The 19526-nt window shown below is 37.3% G+C and overlaps 1 protein-coding gene across 1 annotated transcript in view; it reads right to left on the bottom strand.

Moving 5' to 3' along the window:
• The window catches only part of EMC1 (DUF1620 super), a 43439-nt gene that overhangs the window by 13113 nt on the left and 10800 nt on the right, over positions 1-19526 (bottom strand). Inside the window, exons 10-16 of the mRNA XM_051210307.1 lie at positions 18405-18515; positions 12092-12188; positions 10373-10489; positions 8463-8518; positions 6820-7233; positions 4904-5059; positions 635-814 (exon numbers count right to left, since the gene is read on the bottom strand). Of these exons, the coding sequence (XP_051073157.1) occupies positions 635-814; positions 4904-5059; positions 6820-7233; positions 8463-8518; positions 10373-10489; positions 12092-12188; positions 18405-18515 (1131 nt within the window). The remainder of the gene's footprint in view (positions 1-634; positions 815-4903; positions 5060-6819; positions 7234-8462; positions 8519-10372; positions 10490-12091; positions 12189-18404; positions 18516-19526) is intronic.

Here is a 19526-nt window from a genome sequence, read left to right as displayed (position 1 = left end):
GGTCACTGATCCTGTGTTATGTTACTCAAGATTAACAATCAATCGCCTTTACTTCGAGTATCAAAACCAAATAATTTCCACCTACCAACAAAGTCCTCTCCAACAGTCAGTAATTTCATACAATGGCATGTGGGGCATCCCAGTTCCCTTCCAAACAATTTCGACTCCAGCCAAAATTTCTCGCCGAGATATATGCCCAAAGTCGATGAAGATCAATAGTCTCGAAAATCGATTCGTCAAAGTAAATATCTTACCCCTAACATCAACGTTGATTATTCAGTTGTTTTATTAAGCTTGCGAAACGCCTATGATTAAGTATCTGAAGTCTACGTGCATCTTCTACTTTATAGGCCACGTTTCTCAGTCAAAATAGCAATAAAAAAGAGTGGGGACAAAAAACTGAGAAAGACCGATTTCTGTTGTGTACAACAGTGTATAGACCCAATTGATTATTGGTTCAGTTGTGGAATCGCTTTAATCATGAGACCTAAAAGTCCTACGATTGATTCTGAATAGGAATTACTAGTGCGTTAATACCAATTTTTGTCCATTATTATTTTTAAAAGTCTTTCTTTTTTAATACCTGTCATAACGTATTGTGCAAAAGAATGTTTGAAGTTCAAAGTTGACTTACGTCTAAATCGGCCCTCAACAACAACAAAGGTCTAATAAATTCACATCGTTCGCTTAAAGAACCAGGTTCCAAGACCGTTTGAATAATATCCGATTTCAATGCATACAAATCCATACCTTTTTCATGTGATGGAACACCAGTAATTGGATTGAATGGGAAAAGTACCCGTCGATTTGTAATCTACGAATAAACAATTTAATGGGATAATGTGAAAATTTTAAGAGTCAACAAATGTCATGGGAAAAGAGATAAACAATGAGTATAAAATTTTAACAGAGAAAATTTACACTAAAAGTTTGATAGGAACAAATGTTCTACACTCTCTTGGGAGGATGGGCAGTGAACATACTTGATTTTATTGGCGATAAACACTGCGAGTTCCACTTTCAGTGAACAACCACAGTGGAATCAAATGGACTACGTACTATCTAATATTGCTAGTCCATAAACACTATTCGTAATTTACAAACCCCTTGTGTTATTGAGTAAGATAGTTTAGATAGCGCTATCTACGAGAGTTAGTTACAAAACAAGATGAAAAAGGTTTGCAAATTATGTTATTATTATTATTAATGGTTTTATTCAATATTATATTTTGGTACAATATAGAATTCTCAGCACAGGGTATTTCAACAAGTTTCTTACACAAAAAACAGAAACAAAGACAAAAAGGGGGGAAAAAGGTTTCAAAGAAAATCTGAAAAAAACTACAACTTTTCAGATTAGAGACATGTTAAGAATGCAGATCATTAACTAGGTTAACTCTAACAACCTGTTCATCACAGAGTATATTTGCTATGTAAGATATTAAAGAACTTTTATACTTTTGCGTGCGTGCATGGATTTTAATGTAATTACGTCTCGTTCTACCAGAAGATATACAAGGAGAAAGATAAGAGTGAAGGTGATGGTTAGTATCTGATAAAATAACACCTGCCAGAAGTTTGCATGATTTTAAATGTCTATCCACAACCATATTAATTATGACTTCGAAAGATTCACCACACACCTTGCTAACTGCCTTCAGCACTCTCCGCAATACAGCAAAGTCTTTTCTCAAAAGCCCGGGAAAGAAAAATGGAGAACAGTAAAGGATAATAGGTAATATGCAAGAATTGATAAATTGTAAGAGTAAATGACGAGTAATTCCAAGAGCATTCAATCTCTTTATGTAGTAGGTCAGACGGAAAACCTTCTTCGATAACAATAAAACGTGGGAAGACCAAGAGAGATCAGAGGAAAAGGTAACACCAAGGTAATTGACCTTCGACATTGAGTCTATCAAACAGTCTCCGATGGTACAAGCACTATGGGATCTCAAAATAGTGTTTATATTCCGTTCATGTCTCACACTAAAGTTAACAGCTTGACATTTAGATGGATTAAGTATGAGACCATTACCAACAGACCAACAATCAATACGAGACAAAAACTCATTCATTTCTATGGGATGTAAAAAGGAAAAGATAGGCATACATACAGTGAGATCATCCGCATACTTCACAAAAGTGTTTTCTGTGAAAGGTGGCAGATCATGAAGAACAAAAGAGAAAAGAAGAGGTGAAAGAACAGCTCCTTGTGATAAACCTTCATGAGACAGTAGAGACTCTGAACACTTTCCTCCAAACACAGTGTACGTTTCCCTTCCAGAGAGGTAGGAACATAGCCAGTTGGTTATCCAGATGTCAGTGTTGACGCTGATTAACTTGTTGAGTAAACGTTGTCTTGGTATAGAATCAAAAGTTGAAGTATAGTCCAGAAAAGCACATCGAACGTACTTCTTACCCTTTTCTAAGCTGAACACTATGTTGTGATGCAGAACAGCAACGGCATCTAAGGTGCTTCTTTTGCATCTGTAAGCAAACTGATATGAATCAATATGCTCTTCTATCGCATGCTGGAATGGGAGTATTAATAATTTTTCCATTGTTTTGAGGAAGGGTGAAGTTATTACAATAGGTCTAAATTTTACATTCTTATCACCAGAAGCTTTCTTGGGTACAGGAATTATCTTCATCTTTCTCCACAGTTTCGGTATGAGATTAGATGAGAAGGATCTGTTAAAGATAGTCGTGAATGGATAACATAGGACGTCAGCACACTTTTCAAAAAGGAGGTTAGGGATACCATCAGGTCCCAAACATCGGGATGAATTAAGTGACTGGAGATATCTTCGGACATCAGTTTCAGTGAAACCAGGAACACAGCTATTCTTTAAACCTGTGGATGAAGGGAGCATTACATCAGATGACTGACGTACAAAAGACTTATTTAAGTCACGAACATTCAGCTGGTTATCGCTCCTAAACTGTTTGTCACCTGTGAGTTCTTTAAAGAGTTTCCACATACTTGGAGAGTTTTTGCAAGACAAGAGTTTCTGAGTAAACATACAGTTGAGACGTATAATCTCTAGGTTTATCAGACCATTTAGCTTACGAACTTCATTAGAGTTCTTCTCCTTGTACATTCTTTCTTTCACCCTCCGTAGTCGTTTTAGTTGTGAAGATGTAAGTCGATCAAAACTTACAAAAATGGTTTCAGTGGGACAACAAATATCAAAACAGAATTTAAGGTAACAAGTGATAACATCAGTAGTGATTTCCAGTGAGTCATCTGTAAAAAATTCGCAGTTAGTCGTATGAAACATGTTTTTTCAGATTTCGGATATTTTCTTCTGAGTAATTCCTATATTTGACTTTCTTGGTTTGATGTAAGAGTGTACTCTTCCCATACTTCTCATATACTTTAGGTAGAACACGAATTATACAGTGATCCGAGCTAGACAATGGAGCACGTTTACGAGTCGCATATATACACACATCATTAATGAAAACGAAGTCTAAATGAGCATCCAAACGGGTAGGAAAATCTACTACATTTTGGTGACCTAGTGACGTAAGGAAGCTACAGTCACACGAATTGAAATCAACACATACAACTGAAAGTGAATCATTGAAGGCAGTAACAGCGAACTCAGTGAATTCACCAGCGAAAACAGATAGCGCAGATGGTGTGCAGTCTGGAGTCACGTAGATATTGGTAACGTAAACATATTTGTATTTATTCAGATGTTTTGGACGACATCTCAGAGTTAGACAGTCGATAAAGTCATTTGAAAACTTGAAACATGCAAACGAAGATCGACACCAGTTCACGTTTACAAACGTAGCTACATCGCCGCTACACCTCTTTTTATTGTTTGATCGATCCTGACGATAAATTTTGAAATCACGCAGTCGTCTTGTAAATCATTTAACCAAGATTCTTGAATTGTGATGACACCACAATAAAGATACATATTTTGACTTAGTAGGAATTGAAGATAGTCCACTTTGTTGATTAGTGATCGGCAGTTAGAATTTAGCAGCTCGGGAATAGACATACGATTAATGTTCATTCTCTTTAACGCATATTGCCAACCACCACGATGTCTTTTATAGTACTTTTTTGTAACTTATGCAGCGAAAGGTAGTAGGCTTTTCATAAACGCGCCTGTATAGTTTATGCGATTAATGGACATAATGAGACGTTAAAACAAAATGAAAAAACAGACTTGTTGAAATAATTAGATGGCAGAAACAGGTAGCCCAGATATTCAAGCAGGCCGCCGTTGAGACTATGTGTCACTTAGTGCTTTGATTACATTTTTGAACGAGACTAATTACATAATCTGTATCTAATCCTTAATCCCTAACAAATTCTATTGAGCAAGCTGTAATAGGGTCATCAGTCTAAGTAACTTAACATCGGGTTCATTATGTTTAGAAGCTGAGTGTTTAGAGGAAATAGGAAGAATGCCTTTGATCAAGGTATCGCGTCAGTTCCCACTTATCATCAAGATTTATCTATACTTTTAATGAAAATTGATGCTGTCCATAAGGTTTGAATCAACCAGTATCCATCAAAAACTTTACCATTGATTTATTCAAGTCTTGATTGACCTCTTATAGGACTGAGATTCTTACAACTAATGTACCACCGATTAGTAACCGATGAAATGATTTTTAGTGTTGATGACCGATTTCCCGTTAACATTATAGACATGGCTTTCTGACGAGTGGTAAGTAGTATGAAACCTAGGTCCATAGCATTCTGTAGATTGCCGCCAAACACTTAAAAATAACAAAAATATCAATGACTTTATTCATGTATTTAAACACATAAAAATTGGTATACTGATATATACATAGTTTTGTTCTCATGAAATTGTGATCCATACATTAAACTATATATATATATATAATTAAAAAAAGCAGAATTAAAGCATACCTTTGATCGAAATAAAAGTGACATGATAGGTGGTAAAGGAAAATGAGCCAAATTACGCTGTTGGAAGAGGGCAAGCTTTCCATTAGCTAAAAGTTTTGCAGATGGGACAAAATAATCCCAAACAATACGACCACGTTCACTTTCTAAACCAAACAGCTAAAAAATAGTTTAAGATGACAAGTAAAAAAGATTATGGTCACGAAATCTTCATTGTTTAAAAAAGCTGGAGAAAAGAACTATGCCATAATGAGGATACATATCATTTAAAACACGATAAAGAATAAACAAAATGATGTTTAAAGTCCGTTTTATTTGTCTCAACACGCCAATAGCGAAGCTTGCCCAGTTTAATATACAGTTGAGAATAACAGATAGGGCTTTTGTAATCTCACATACAATATCTTGGTTCACAAAATCCTGAATCAAGAAATTTGACGGATGCCAAAGTAGAGAATGTTAGGATGATATGCAAGGTCAGAGAGTGACATCTGAGGACTTCCAAAGATGATCTGAACAATGATAATCGTGATAGAAAAAGTGTATTGAGGTTAAATGAGAAGTAATTTGAAAAAGATGGGATTGTTGTGCATTAAATTTGATAAAATAGTTTACATGACCTTAATTCATGTACTTACTAAATAAACGACCTACATATATATATAACGTAAGAATATTTTAGGTTTACAAATTGTAGGTTATTTGTTGAAACGTAGTGAGCATTGAAGACAATCGAACTTTTGAGACGAATTATCATTATGTTTTAATTATATGATTATTGGATAACTAGATTATTATTTTTCTATATACCATGCATGTTATACTTCCAATGGGAGCACACATAGATATTGGTACGAGGAAGCACCAAATACATATGCGCCACATAAATCTCATTCAATATGTGTGAGGGCTGTGACACTGCCCGGGTGCCCAAACCGAAGCAGGACCTATTAACTAGTGTTATACGACTTATTTTTAATTATTGTCAAATAATTCTGTACTGTTGCTCTGCACCGCTATATTAATTATATTAAAAGTATAATTCCTCATTCAGGGTGAGTTGTCGTCTGATAATTCATGCATATAAACTAATGAGTGTTTGAGATAAATAATACTGGGTGCCTGAAATGTTTTCCTACTGTATTTTCTTGTTCATACTCAAGCCTGGGAATAGAAGACGTGTTTATTGGTGAACGAACAAGAGCTAAAAGGATTCCCATCTTAATTCAAGGTGAATCGTGACCGTTCAAAGCTCAGGACAATAACGTGCATGAAAATTTCCAAGATTCTTATTGGTGATGAAACTTATCAAGTGATATGGACTAACGTTTTCGCAGTCAAAACAGTCAGGGTGCTAAATGTACTCCAAACAATCCAGAGTAATATAAATATATACATTCTAAACGAGGAATAATAAATAGAAATGATTATTTTAAGAAGATAAGAACAAATTGCTGCGTCTGAGATATGGTCCGTAGTCTAAAATATAGGGTGATCATGCCAATCAGAGCGTATAGTTGGTCAAAGCTGTGTACGCGGGCAACTTTGACTGATAACACGACATGATATTCAAGAAAATTATTTTTAGAAATCGTTTAGAGAAATTTGGATAACTATACTAAGTTTTACAGTCAATAATGAATTCAGTGACACTTACTGTAGAAAATAAAACTAACAAAAAGCGATACTTAAATTCGACAGATCTCGTTATCAACTAATGGGTTTTTTAGTTTTACTACAATATCATTAAATATGACAAGTGTAGATCAAAGTACAATACATTATTCACTCAGTATGCAGTATGGTGTACTGATGACGTTTTGACAGTCAGTTAATATTGACCATTAGGAAGAAAAACAGTTTCCATAAAATCTCTAGAAATGATAACTCACAATTAAGTAAGTAATCAGAACACTTACTTTTCCAACTGAAGTAGCTACAACCAACATTTTATGAACATTGAAATTATCACGTGTAAGTTTTTCATCCCATGACGTTATTTTGGGATCTATTTCAGATGATTTATAAAAATTTAGCTTATCGCCATCTACATTGTCAATAGTATTATCACTGTTAGTAGAATTATTGATGTGTAAAGAAGGAATATGTGATGAAAATTGCCATCTAGGTGGAAAACTATGTGAAAAACTTGACAAAGATGATGGATCATTTGATGAATAGTCATGTGAAGAAGGAGATGATGATGGTAGTATTCTACGTTTTGATAGATCACCATTGGGTGAATACTTGAAAAGTGAAGTGGTTAATTTCGATGACGACAGTATAGTCATGAATAAATTTGGCATGTTAGAAATCCAATGCTTCGTCCATACCTAAATATGTTCGATAAAATAAATATAGTATGGACATACACATATTTCACAAGCCGTCGGAAGCATCAACAAACAAGTACACAACTCATGCGCGTATATACAGTACAAACCTGCCCTTAAAAAATGTCACAAAATAGAGTACTAAAAAAGGAGATGAATCAATGATATTTAAGGTTCTTCCAAGTGTGAAATACAATCTGAAGATAAAAATGAGTGCTTTCACGTGGAAAGGAGAAATCCACACCTCCAAAATGAGACTTTTGTCAAGTGATTTCTGGGTATCTAGCATCTTCAACATTATTAACGTGAGTAGTATTATAAATATCACAAAGCTTTTTACTTGTCATGATAGAGTAAATAAACGAAAATGGAAAACTTTGCAAGCTACTATTTATCATTTTAGTCAGGCAATTTAATTATTGATATTCTGGTAATGTCCTACTAATTTAGACAAAGGTTTTTTCCACCTAGAGACATACAACTCAATAAATAACTTGAAATAAAAAGCTAAATTTAGAATTATTTTGAAAGCCGGTAAAAATTAAATATGGTAGCATTAATTCTCCAAACTATTTAACTCTCTAAAATAAGTTAAAAGAGAAAACAATTCACAAGATTAATTATATTATTATTACATGTTATGCGATGGGACAAAGAACAGGTCCGGTATGGAACTCCTCAGAGATACAAATCCATGATCCCACACAGAGGAGTCAAACTAGGGGCGTGCAAATTCCTAGCTTCTAGACCACCGTTGGATGGCAGCTGAATGGCCAAGAGGTTAGGCGTGCGTACGCGGGACTAAAGACCTCAGTTCGATCACCATGTGCGGAATCGTGGATTTGCCACTGCCGAGGAGTCCCATACTAGAATGAAACGACCGCACTTCCATGTTTTCAACGTTTGTCTAACATAGATCAATATATGATTTTATTGAAATCCAACAACCTCTTCCAGTTCATACTGAAGAAAAAACTAACAATGGTTTCTGGTAGAAAAGTTTCGGAAGTTCGGCTAAGCTCAATATTCGCCATGTACTAGAAATGTGATAATCATTTTGTTTTTTGCTATCGGAACATAAGATACATGAAAATCCATTAATTGTTTAGAGCTTAACCCTAAAAAGGAAACAGTTGATTAATCATGGTAAATTAAAACTTTTTATTTTGAGTATTATATACAAAAAATCAAACAAACTATAGATAAAGTAACAGAAATCAATAACTTACAACTAATTGAGACATTTGTGTTTTTAAGCGTTGAATAAACATTTCCAGAATGTTGTCTTTTGAAACAAAACAGGAAAAAATGGAGAACATAATTCGAAGCTCTCCCACAGTATCAGAACACCAATTACAACAGGTAAATTACTTTTAACAACTAGTTTAACACCAATATAACGAACCAAACCCAAGTTCAACAACTAATGAAAACCAGAAAGCACTGGACAGCTAATTCTTTTATTATGTGAACACTAGTAACTAGCTTCAAGATGCAATTCCTGAAGTTCTAATAAGAAGCTGTGACCAGCGGAGTCTAACTATGTCAGGTCTGGAGACAGTCATTCACCGCAGACAATGGATGAGGAATGCGCAATATCGTGAAATGGTTGAGGTCAGATATGCACCCCAGTGGATCCCGGCTCAGTGGTCGATAGGTTAAGTGCTCACACGCGAGACTGGAGCTCCTTAACTCGACCCCCGGTGGTGGGGTCATAAAGACGCAATACTGAGGAAGTCTACACTAGTAAGGGACAGCTATGATACTTCTCCAAGCTTTCATTGACTGTCTAACCTAATTCAGTCCCTGAACTCAGTAAAATTGAGCAATCTCTACAATCTCTTCATAGATAAGACGTAATAACTGATCGTAACGTTTCTACACTCACTTTTTTTCTAAATGTAACACTTGTGACCTTGGCAAAGAATACCTACCACCTTTTTACCAGAGGTTCGTTTGATTTACATCAATATGTATTCACTAGTAAACTGCATTTTGAAATTTTCGTGCACCATTATATTATATCTAGGATTTAGTTCTTTTGTAATGCCTAATTACGAATAATTGGGACTCTTCGCATACGAAGAGGGATGAATGGAAACTCCATAGTACGATGAATGACACGCACAACTTCTCGTTCATAGGCGAGATCGAAGGTTCTAGGTTTGACTCTCATATATCTGGTCATGAATGAGAATTGTTAAAGAGTCTTATACTGGGACGAAATCGTCATCCAATCCTTTCAGGTTCTTAATGATGGTTTATCTAAGATTATTTCGTGATTCAAACTATTAAAAATACTACAATTTATACACTTCCTCCGATACTAATATTAGATGAATTCCAAACATTGTCCATAACTAATTAGTTACATGTTATATGATCGCGATGATGTATAATTTTTTCGTATATTTTTTCCATGTGTTTTTGATTCATGAGATTAAAAAAGTACGAAACAAAATAACATGGTCAAAAGTCCAATCTTTAAATTTAGGGACTGTTAGTGAACTTATTACATTAATAGATTTCTTATTCGGACAAGTTGTATCGTCTTGTACTTTCAACTAATCTGCGTTTTGCTGAAGAAAGAGTTTAACAATTCAACTGCCGTTAGAGACTATCTATACGCTTTTTAATTTGCAGTAAATGTGCAGTATCTAATATTTTCGGCTATACTGAGGTAGCCTAAAGTTGGGTTGTTGAAAACATTTTCTTAATTGGACATGTTTATTTTGTTTAATCGCGCAATAGGAAGATGGTCGCGCGATTTCGTGGATTGGTTGATGTTAGACACAAACACCATTGGATGCCGGCTCAGTGGTCCAGTAGATTAAGCGTTCGCGTGCGAGACTGAATGTCGTGGGTTCGAATCCCGAGAGCGGGATCATGGGTGCGCACTGCTGGGGAGTCCCAAAATAGGACGAAACGGTTGTCCAGTGCTTCCAGGTTTCCAACTGTGGTCTAACACCAATCGGTTCATGATCTCAATAGGTTTGTTCCGGTGGTTATAGTAGTATAGCATAGTCTTTCAGTGGTATACTTTTAAAAAAAGAAAAAAATATGGGAGATAAAAAGAAGGAAAACAAGTCAAATAGCCTGTTCATATAGTCTACTGACTGGTAGAAACAAGTTAACTTACTGCTTGCATGATTAAACTCTTCTTCAATTTTCGCTTGAAACTCTGAAACAGGCAAATCGATTACTTCAACAGCAACTATGTTTGCTAACGCCTCTTCACGAATCCATTGTTGTTTACCTAAAAAAACAAAACATTGGAGCTGCTGTTTAAAAAATTACAGACAACATATTGTCAACAATACCCTTGATGAAACCATATAAAAATATTGAGAGTTATATCAAAAGCTTAGTGTTCGGCACATTTATGAAATACTTTAAATATCTTGCCTATAAGCTTTTTCGTGATGCATAAGCTGTTGTTAGATCTTATACTTTCATTAAATTACTGTCAATTTGATGATGGACCTATCACTCATTTCTCTTCCACTTATGGTGTGATTATGCTGATATTGTAATCTTCTAATAACGTTGTTGTGTGGTCAAAATTTTACTTGTTAATATTATATGAGTGAGTCATAAATCTGAACTGCGGAGTTTAAAGTTTCCTCACTGCCTTGTTGTGTTCTATCTTGGCTATTAAGCGAACAAGGGTGGCAAAACTGCATTCTGGACTAATTGTCGTCGTATTTTACCCTCAGTTGTAAGCAAATTACTATCGTGTTATTGGTACCCGATAGTCTAGATGAATAAATTCATGCTCGATCTAGATCAACACAATTTCTCTCCTGTAATTACGGTCTGATTTCACGGACCCAAACAACAATACAAGAAACCTATTTTCTCATCATATAAAAACAAGGTATCCATTACATTGTTTTAATAAACAGGGTCAATCTACAATTTTTTATGAAACTTGAGAACTCGATAGATATTTAAGAAACACTAGAATGACCGTCGACCTCCTACGTTGATGAAAGCATTGTGTATACGTGATTCCATTGTGTATAATGCAATAATTATTAGGTAAGACAATTGAATATAACAAATTCCAACAATAAAGCACAAGTGTCTTGAAAATAGAGTAATTTTATTATCCGAAACCTTCAGATATGACCTATTTTCATAAAGATAGTTCAGTCAATCAGTAACAACGTAGAATTTCGTACGTACGTACATCAGTTTGAGTTGCCACATCACATTAGCACAGAGATGCAGTGGTCGATTCAAATCCCGTAGTGCTAGATGTAATAAAATTATAAGCTGTAATCAGAAAAATTAGGGCCTGGAAATGTTATTTAAGGAGTATAATACAGTGAAATAAATTTGGGAAGAAAAAAAAGAAAGGGACATGAAGAATTCAGGAGATTAGAATTCGAGAGAACACAAAGAGTGTATGCACCTGCGCCATTGCAAACGATTTTGAGCCATGTCATTCAGGCTCTCTAACCACCGGTTACTATCATCTCGCGGTCCCCAACCAGGTAGTCTACACCTACCAACATGACTCAGTCCACTTGTCAGTGACTTCATGGAGTTGTGCCCATAAGGATAGTTTACAATAATTATCTGGTGAATAGTTCACACTTTCTCATAAGGATAGTTAATGAGAAAGTGTGAACAATTCACCAGATAATTATTGTAAAATTAAGCAGTGAGGAAAGAATTATTAAGACTGAAGAGAAATCCATAGATTCTTAAAACATATAGAGAAGAGGAAACAAACTAGCGGTCTAACACTAAAGAGTTAGCACATATTGCTGAATCCATTCTTAATACGAAAAACGAGAAGTCATTAATGTAATGATGTTAAGCTTAAGAACTACAAAAAATGAACTATTACCATTTTGTCGGATTAGTTGTACAGCATCATCTTCTGTATGTAGTAATAATCGAAAACTCGGAGCACCAGTAGCATCAGTAAACATGATAACAGATATCTGTCGAACAAAAAACAATTAAGCAACAAAATACTTCTATAATACAAATATTTGGTAGACAAACTTTTCATTGATGATAAATACATAAGAATGAATTAGAATTAAATCAAAAATAAAACACAGCGTAACATAAGATTTCGGTACAGACTAATTATATGATCAAAGAAATGTAAATAGTTTGACAGACCTAACTATAATAAAAGTGAATACATGCATCCACTGGAAAGCGTCATGCAGAAAATTTTACTCAGCTTACGTAAGAAGCTTGCATTTTGTTGGCTTATTAGAGGACAATGGAAAATTAAAGTCACTCACTGAGCATAAAATCAATAATTCGTAGGAAGCTTGCAATAAATCGAGTGAGAAACTGTTTGTATCATAATTGAAATTATCTAACACAGCCAGAATAGATAAAATGAAAGTAAGTGGGTTGAATTTACCCTCAGTTCACATTTTATTATCAATATTTTTATTTAAAATAGATCAAATGTGGCTGGTAGTAACATCTATGATGCGTGTCCAACTCTGGAGTAGGACCCAGTACCGTTCACTTCAGATTCCATTGCATAATTAACTTAGCTCTTGAGTTCAGAGTGTACAGGTTCGCATCCTGGAGTGAACATTAACTCTGGGATGCAGGTACATTCAACTATAATAAGAGAAACATGTGTCTTAGATTTCTCTGATAGCCACGTTCCATCGACTCTGCATAAACTTGTATCATAATGTCTATATCGAGGCAACCCGCACAGAATGCACATATGTCAATCAAGACGGACCAAATTTCAGTCAAAATATCAACAACGGGATGATCCAAACCATTTCAAAAAGTATTGTCATCAATATCATTATCTCACTGACAGATACATATTCGTGTGTTGAGCTTTAAGTCACACTTTAAATGAGAGTTAATGATATCAACTGACTATCTAAACCGAAATAAGCAGTGAGGGAAGTTCTAACGTGCGACTTAACAGCTGAAAGTGGATTCTTATTCATGCAACATTTAAAACACAATCTAACTATAAACATATCAAAAATACCAGATTTCCAGAAAATGACTAATAAACACTGTACATCACACACTTCAAAATCAATGAACTTAACAGGTAAAACTATGAAGAAAAGCAAAATTAGGTTAATATACATTATTCATAAATTAAGAGAACAAATAATGTTAGGATATCTATATGCCCACAAATGCCCTGGTACTGACGAGGGTGAGGAGAGTCCGCTCTCACATGGCCACGCGTATACAGCCACTGCCATGGAGGTCTCACTCACTGTCTTCTCGCGGCATTACTGTTGTTTATGAGATTGAGAGGATGAAATGCGAATGTCTGGCACTTTAACCGGGTTGGTGGATATGGGGAGTCTACCTAGGGGAGTTGGAGAACCCTGATTTCAAACCAAAGGTGCACATGGGCTCCAGGATCCTGAAGGAACAGATGGCGTATGAACCTATTGTTAGTCACCGGCCACCATTGGACTGCATTTCCTGACGTTGCTCCACTGCCTAGTGGATTAGACCTTCAGGCCAAAGGCTCCGGGTATGGTCCCCTAAGAAAACCACATTCTTTGGTCTGGACACCCGAACAGTACCACAGACCTCACACAAACCAATGATAACTACTACTTGCCTGACTGTTATTGTGTGACGCATATATATTTGGTGCCCTCTTGTATCGATGCTTATGTGTTCAAATATATATAAGAGGATCTTGTTTTTTCTCTTCACAGTCGTTAATAGCAAACAACGTTGATATACACGATTATCAGTGCATAAGGTTTGTAAAGACATATAAATTTTTATAGTTTATATCAAAGATTAACTTTAGCTGAACAATCATGGAGCAACTAAACAGCACTGAACTGTTGTTTCAATTTAGAATAGGATTACACAGCGATAGTCAGTTATATACATCGTAAAACTTAGCACATATATTCATCAGTTCAAATTGTCATAACACATTAGCACAGTGAGATGAAATTATCATAACAAATTCAAGAGTAATTAAAGTAACAATATCAGTAGTAGTAGAAATTAGACAGAGAAAAAACGGTGTGAAGAAATTTCGGGACTCAGGTTATAGGAAAAGGCAAAGAGTGAATGTAGCTCCGTCATCGCAAATGATTCTAAGCCATTACACCTAGGCAAGAATGAACCGATACTCAGTCAGTCAGTCAGCTACAACGTAGGACCAGGCACATATATGCATCGGTCCAAGTTGCCATACCTCATTAACACAACAGGATGGACACTGGATTCATATAAGTGGTTAATTCAAAGGCGGTAATATATAAAAGAAAGATTGCAATAAGGATATAGTACAGGAAGAAAGAATTAGTTCGTAGAAAGAAAGATATGAAGCAATTTTAATCTCTTAGTTTAAGAGAAGACAGAGAGTGTATACACCGACACCATTGTGACCGATTCTGAGCCATGTCACCAAGAGTTTCCAACCATTGGTTACGACAGTCACGCAGACCCCAACCAAGTAGTCTGCATCTACCAACATAGCTCAGACTGGAAGTTAATGACTTCAAGCACTGATGCCAGGTTTTGGTTTGGCCGCCACTAACCTTCTTCCAACCATCTCCAACACCGGTTAGCATTGCACGTCGTGGTAATCGGTGTTCGGGCATACGTAACACGTGACCCAACCATCTCAGTCGATGAAGATCAACAAACTCATCAACTGATTTGCCATCATTCCCTAATACCCTGCGTCTAACCTCACTATTACTTACCCGGTGATCCCAGCAGACACCAGCAATATTTCCAAGGCATCTGTGGTCAAATACTAGTAGCTTACGAGTGTCTCCTACTCTTAGAGGCCATGTTCCGCTGCCGTAAAGTAAAACAGAACGGACTGCCGCGCAGTATACTCGTCCTTTCATAGATAGACGGACATCTCGCCTTCGCCAAAGGTGACGTAAGTTGGCAAAAGCCAAACGAGCTTTTCGAATCCGTGCTGAGATTTCGTCAGACACCAACCCATTAGGGCTGATCAGACTTCCAAGATATGTGAGGTTGTCAACGCGTTCAACTACTTCACTCCCTATCCTTAGTTCAGGTGTTGACGCAGACCAGTCCTGAAGCAACAACTTGCATTTCGAGGGAGAGAAGCGCATTCCAAACATCCTGGCATTGTTGCTTAGTGCTACCAGAAGACTCTGCATTTTATCAGCGTCTTCAACAAACAGGACTATATCATCTGCGTATTCTAAGTCGATAAGTGGACCTTCTGGTAGGAGATCAATACCCGAGAATTCAGTCGACGAGAATGTTATTTCCATCAATAGGTCTATGATGAAGTTAAACAAAAATGGAGAAAGTGGACAGCCTTGACGGACACCACTTGAGGTTGCAGAAGCAGATGACAGTTCGCCATAAGCCCTGACTCGACTAGTAGTGTTCGAGTAAAGAGCCTTTACAAGGTTTATGTACTTCTGGGGTACGCCTTTCAATGACAGACACTGCCACAGAGTCTCGCGGTCTACAGAGTCAAATGCTGCTTTTAAGTCAAGAAAGACCACCATTGTCGGACGCCGATAAGTATGCCTATATTCTAGAACCTGACGAATGGTGAATATGTGGTCGATGCAGCCATGACCAGGTCTGAAGCCAGCTTGGTTCTCTCGTGTTTGCAGTTCACGAGTCTTAGTTAGGCGTCTGATAATTATCGAGGCTAGTATTTTAGATACTATATTTGTTAAACTAATCCCTCTGTGGTTGTCACAAGATGATTTTGACCCTTTCTTATATATTGGGACGATAAGTGATTGCAACCAGTCAGATGGGATAACGTCTGACTCCCAGATCTTAGCTAAAATATTAGTCAACCTAATCGCTAAAATTGGACCACCATCCTTAAAGACTTCTGGAGCCAATCCATCTGGACCAGCCGCCTTTCCTCGTTTCAGATTAACTATAGCCTTTTGAACTTCTGCTAGAGTTGGGGGACCTACTTCAATGTTCCATTCACATTGTCTGGGAATGGAGGGTAGTTGTAGAGTAGCTGAAGGCCAGCTGAACTGTTCTCTGAAATGTTCCGCCCATCGTTCTAAACGTTTGGATTGGGAGCAGATGAGAGTGTCGCATTTTTCCGAAATAGTCTGACTTACACTTGACTTATTAATTCTAGTTTCTTTTATTAGTCTGTAGAGCTGTCTTGTTTTCCATATAGCCTCCGCCTTTTCCATCTCTTTTGCTTTCGTTGCCCACCACTGCTCACGGTCGTTCCTTAGACTTTTGGTTAACCTAGATCTGATTTGTTTACGCTCTTCATTGTGTTCAGAAAATAATGGGATGAGTTTGCGAGGATCCATCAGTGCAATAGACCTTGAAGAAATCCATTGGTTCTTCGTAACCCTGTGGTTTAAGTTACTGATAGTTGTCTTTGCTGTTTCCACAGCTGTTTGTATATCTTTCTAAGCAACATCTGGGTCAGCCTCGTTTTCATAACTACCTAAGTGTGACCTCAGTTGTTCCTGGAACCTACTTTTGGTTTTCTCGTTACTCAACTCAGTTCTAATGGGTCTTTTTAAAATGTGGCTTTTTTGCGTCCAGTGAGGCGCAAGCAGATGCGTCCCCGTATTAGGGCGTGGTCGGAGTCCAAGCAGGTACTCCAGAATGAGCGACAATCTTCTACCGACCCTCTCCAACGATGACTGATGGCAATATGGTCTATTTGAGTCCATCGTTGGTTTGGTGTAGGGGTCGCCATGTTAGACTATGTCTGTCCTTATGCTTAAAATTTGTGTTTGCTAAACATAAACGATTGTCTGAGCATAGTTGTAGCAGACGATCACCATTATCTGTTCGTTGTGCCGGAATACTAAAATAACCACCTAAATTCCTTTCTGTTTGATTTAAACTACCTATCTGGGCATTAAAGTCACCTGCTACGAGTACTTTGTCTGGACGTTTAGCTTTCTGAAGAAGTTCAGATAGCTCTCTGTAAAATTCATCTTTCACTTCATCTGAGCTGCAGTCGGTGGGAGCGTAGGCAGAAACGACAAAAAGGCAACGACGTGTGTCCCTATCCTTCCGAGTTCTTACGGAGCCGTTTAGCCGAACAGCACATAAACGACTGTTAACGGGGATCCACTCTAACAGTGCTTGTTCCGCCCTCATGCTTAGTGCCATCCCTACTCCTGCCAGTCCACGAGAACTGGCCGTCGGGTCACCAGATACACGGAGGGTGTATCTCGTTGGCTCTCCGTGTTGCCAAGGTGAGGTCAAGTGAATGACCACACTGGGATCCTGTATGCGTGTTTCAGAGACACAGCATACATCAATGGTACGAGATTCTAGGGTTCTAGCCAAGGAAGCCTGTTGACCGATTTGACATAGAGTGCGTACGTTGAAGGCTCCAATGTGTAGTTTGGAGTGAGGTTTCAGTGGACCTGGGACAGTGTTTTGAGCACTAGAACCGTTGGCTATGGTGACACTTGAGGGGGAAGCCGAAAAAGGAAGTTTAGAGGTGAAAGTCGATTTAGGAGGAATAATAGGAATTGAGGAGGGAGGTTGATTATGAATACAGTGGTCTTGAGTGCTGTTAGAGGTATGAGGGCGGTCATCACTTCCCGGTTGCCCACACCGTGGAAGGGTTGTTCTGAAGGTACCTGAAAAGGAAATAGAGTTAGAGGTGGTCTTAGTGACCTGGGAGCGTGACCGCAGTGCCCAAGGGACAACTGCTTGAGGTCGGTCACACACGACCTTTTATGGGCAATTTTGTGTTAGCTCCGTACTTGTTGAGACCTTACCGCCGGAGACGGATATCCGTGGGATAAGGTGAGGTGTGCATTTTTAGGGTCGACCTTTTCTAACCCCACCCCTCCTTGTGGGAAGGCAGCATCGCTGTCATGCTGGTTGTCTGAAGGAAACACCTTACTGCTGTCACACCTCTGTACAGTCAGCAGTACGACTTCGCCTTCGGACCTTGGGTTTGTTGCATTTAGTCTTACCGCTCTTCAACCGACCTGTCTGACATGGTAGGACCTTGAGGAACGGTTGTTCCAGCCAGTGTAGCTCGGTTGCTTCATCACGATAGGCAAGCCCGACCACCACGTCAAGGCAGCAACAACGGTCGGGTGAACCGATACTATTTAACTAAGAATGAGATCTACATACAAAGATACCGATTATCTTCGCAGTAGTTACTTAGAGTAAAACTATAAACAAAATCTATCTAAAACTGGTGAACCCACTGATTCAATTGTACCATGATGGCCAGCGAGAGTGAAATGACGAGGTGGTAGTTCTTTGGATAATTCACCAGATTCTAAATCATAGATGTTCAGAGCCAGATTCTTAAAATCCTATCAAAACGATAAATAATGGAAAAAGTATTAATTAAAATTACTAGTAAAAAACAAAGATCCTAAAAATTTAGACAGGGTTTGATGCAGATGAGTTAAGTAAAATAAAGCGGTGGAGATACTTGTATTTACCCTTAGGATAACAAGAAAAAGACACTCATCGCTTAATGTTTCCAACTAATGGTGATCACTGTTAAGTATCAAAAATGATTTTCCAAGTGAACTGTTTAGCTTATTGGTAAGAGACCGCGTCGAAGTCCTCATATATTATAAACATGTATAGATAATTCACTCATCCACCAGGTACTTAAGTGTATGAGCTACAATCTGAGTGTGAGAGTTAATACTACTCAGTTGCTCATTCCGAAATAAATAGAGCGACGATTGAACTTTGGACTTAGTAACTGAAAGCCCAACGTCCTAATCACCAAGCTACCGTCTCATAATCAATGACTGCATTATTACGCTTAGTTGTTTGAAGCAGAATTGGCTAATCTATAGAAACCTACCCTGTTTATATTCAAATTATCCGCATCTCATCTTCAAATTAGGAGTATGACGTAGACGTAAGTATATCTCATTAATTTCACAATCAGATCGGGAAGAATAATTTGATTTAGATCACATGATACTCTGTGATTTTTCTGTTTCCTAGATGGTTGACTTTTCCACGCAAACAACCATGAGTACTAGTCATTATATTTTGGCAAATTCATTTGACACATCATCGAAAAGTTACTAAGATAAGCCAAACAGATTTTATAAAATCCAAGTGCTTACGTTTAGAACTCAACATATATCTAATGTGAAAGTCCTAAGTCTTGCAACACTGAAGACTGTGAAAATTTTCACGCACACAATCAGTTGCATAAGACTGTAGATAACATTTTGAAGATGTAACATTAAATTAATCTCAAGCCAATAACAAAGTACAAATCAACAAAAGTCATCTATGGACAAATGAAACTAATTATTTGCACAGAGTATAACAGCTGAGGAGGTCATGAATCG

The sequence above is a fragment of the Schistosoma haematobium genome, chromosome 1, assembly GCF_000699445.3.
Source record: "Schistosoma haematobium chromosome 1, whole genome shotgun sequence".
In the NCBI taxonomy this organism is placed as follows: Eukaryota; Metazoa; Platyhelminthes; class Trematoda; order Strigeidida; family Schistosomatidae; genus Schistosoma; species Schistosoma haematobium.
This window is presented reverse-complemented; position numbering and strand designations above follow the sequence as displayed.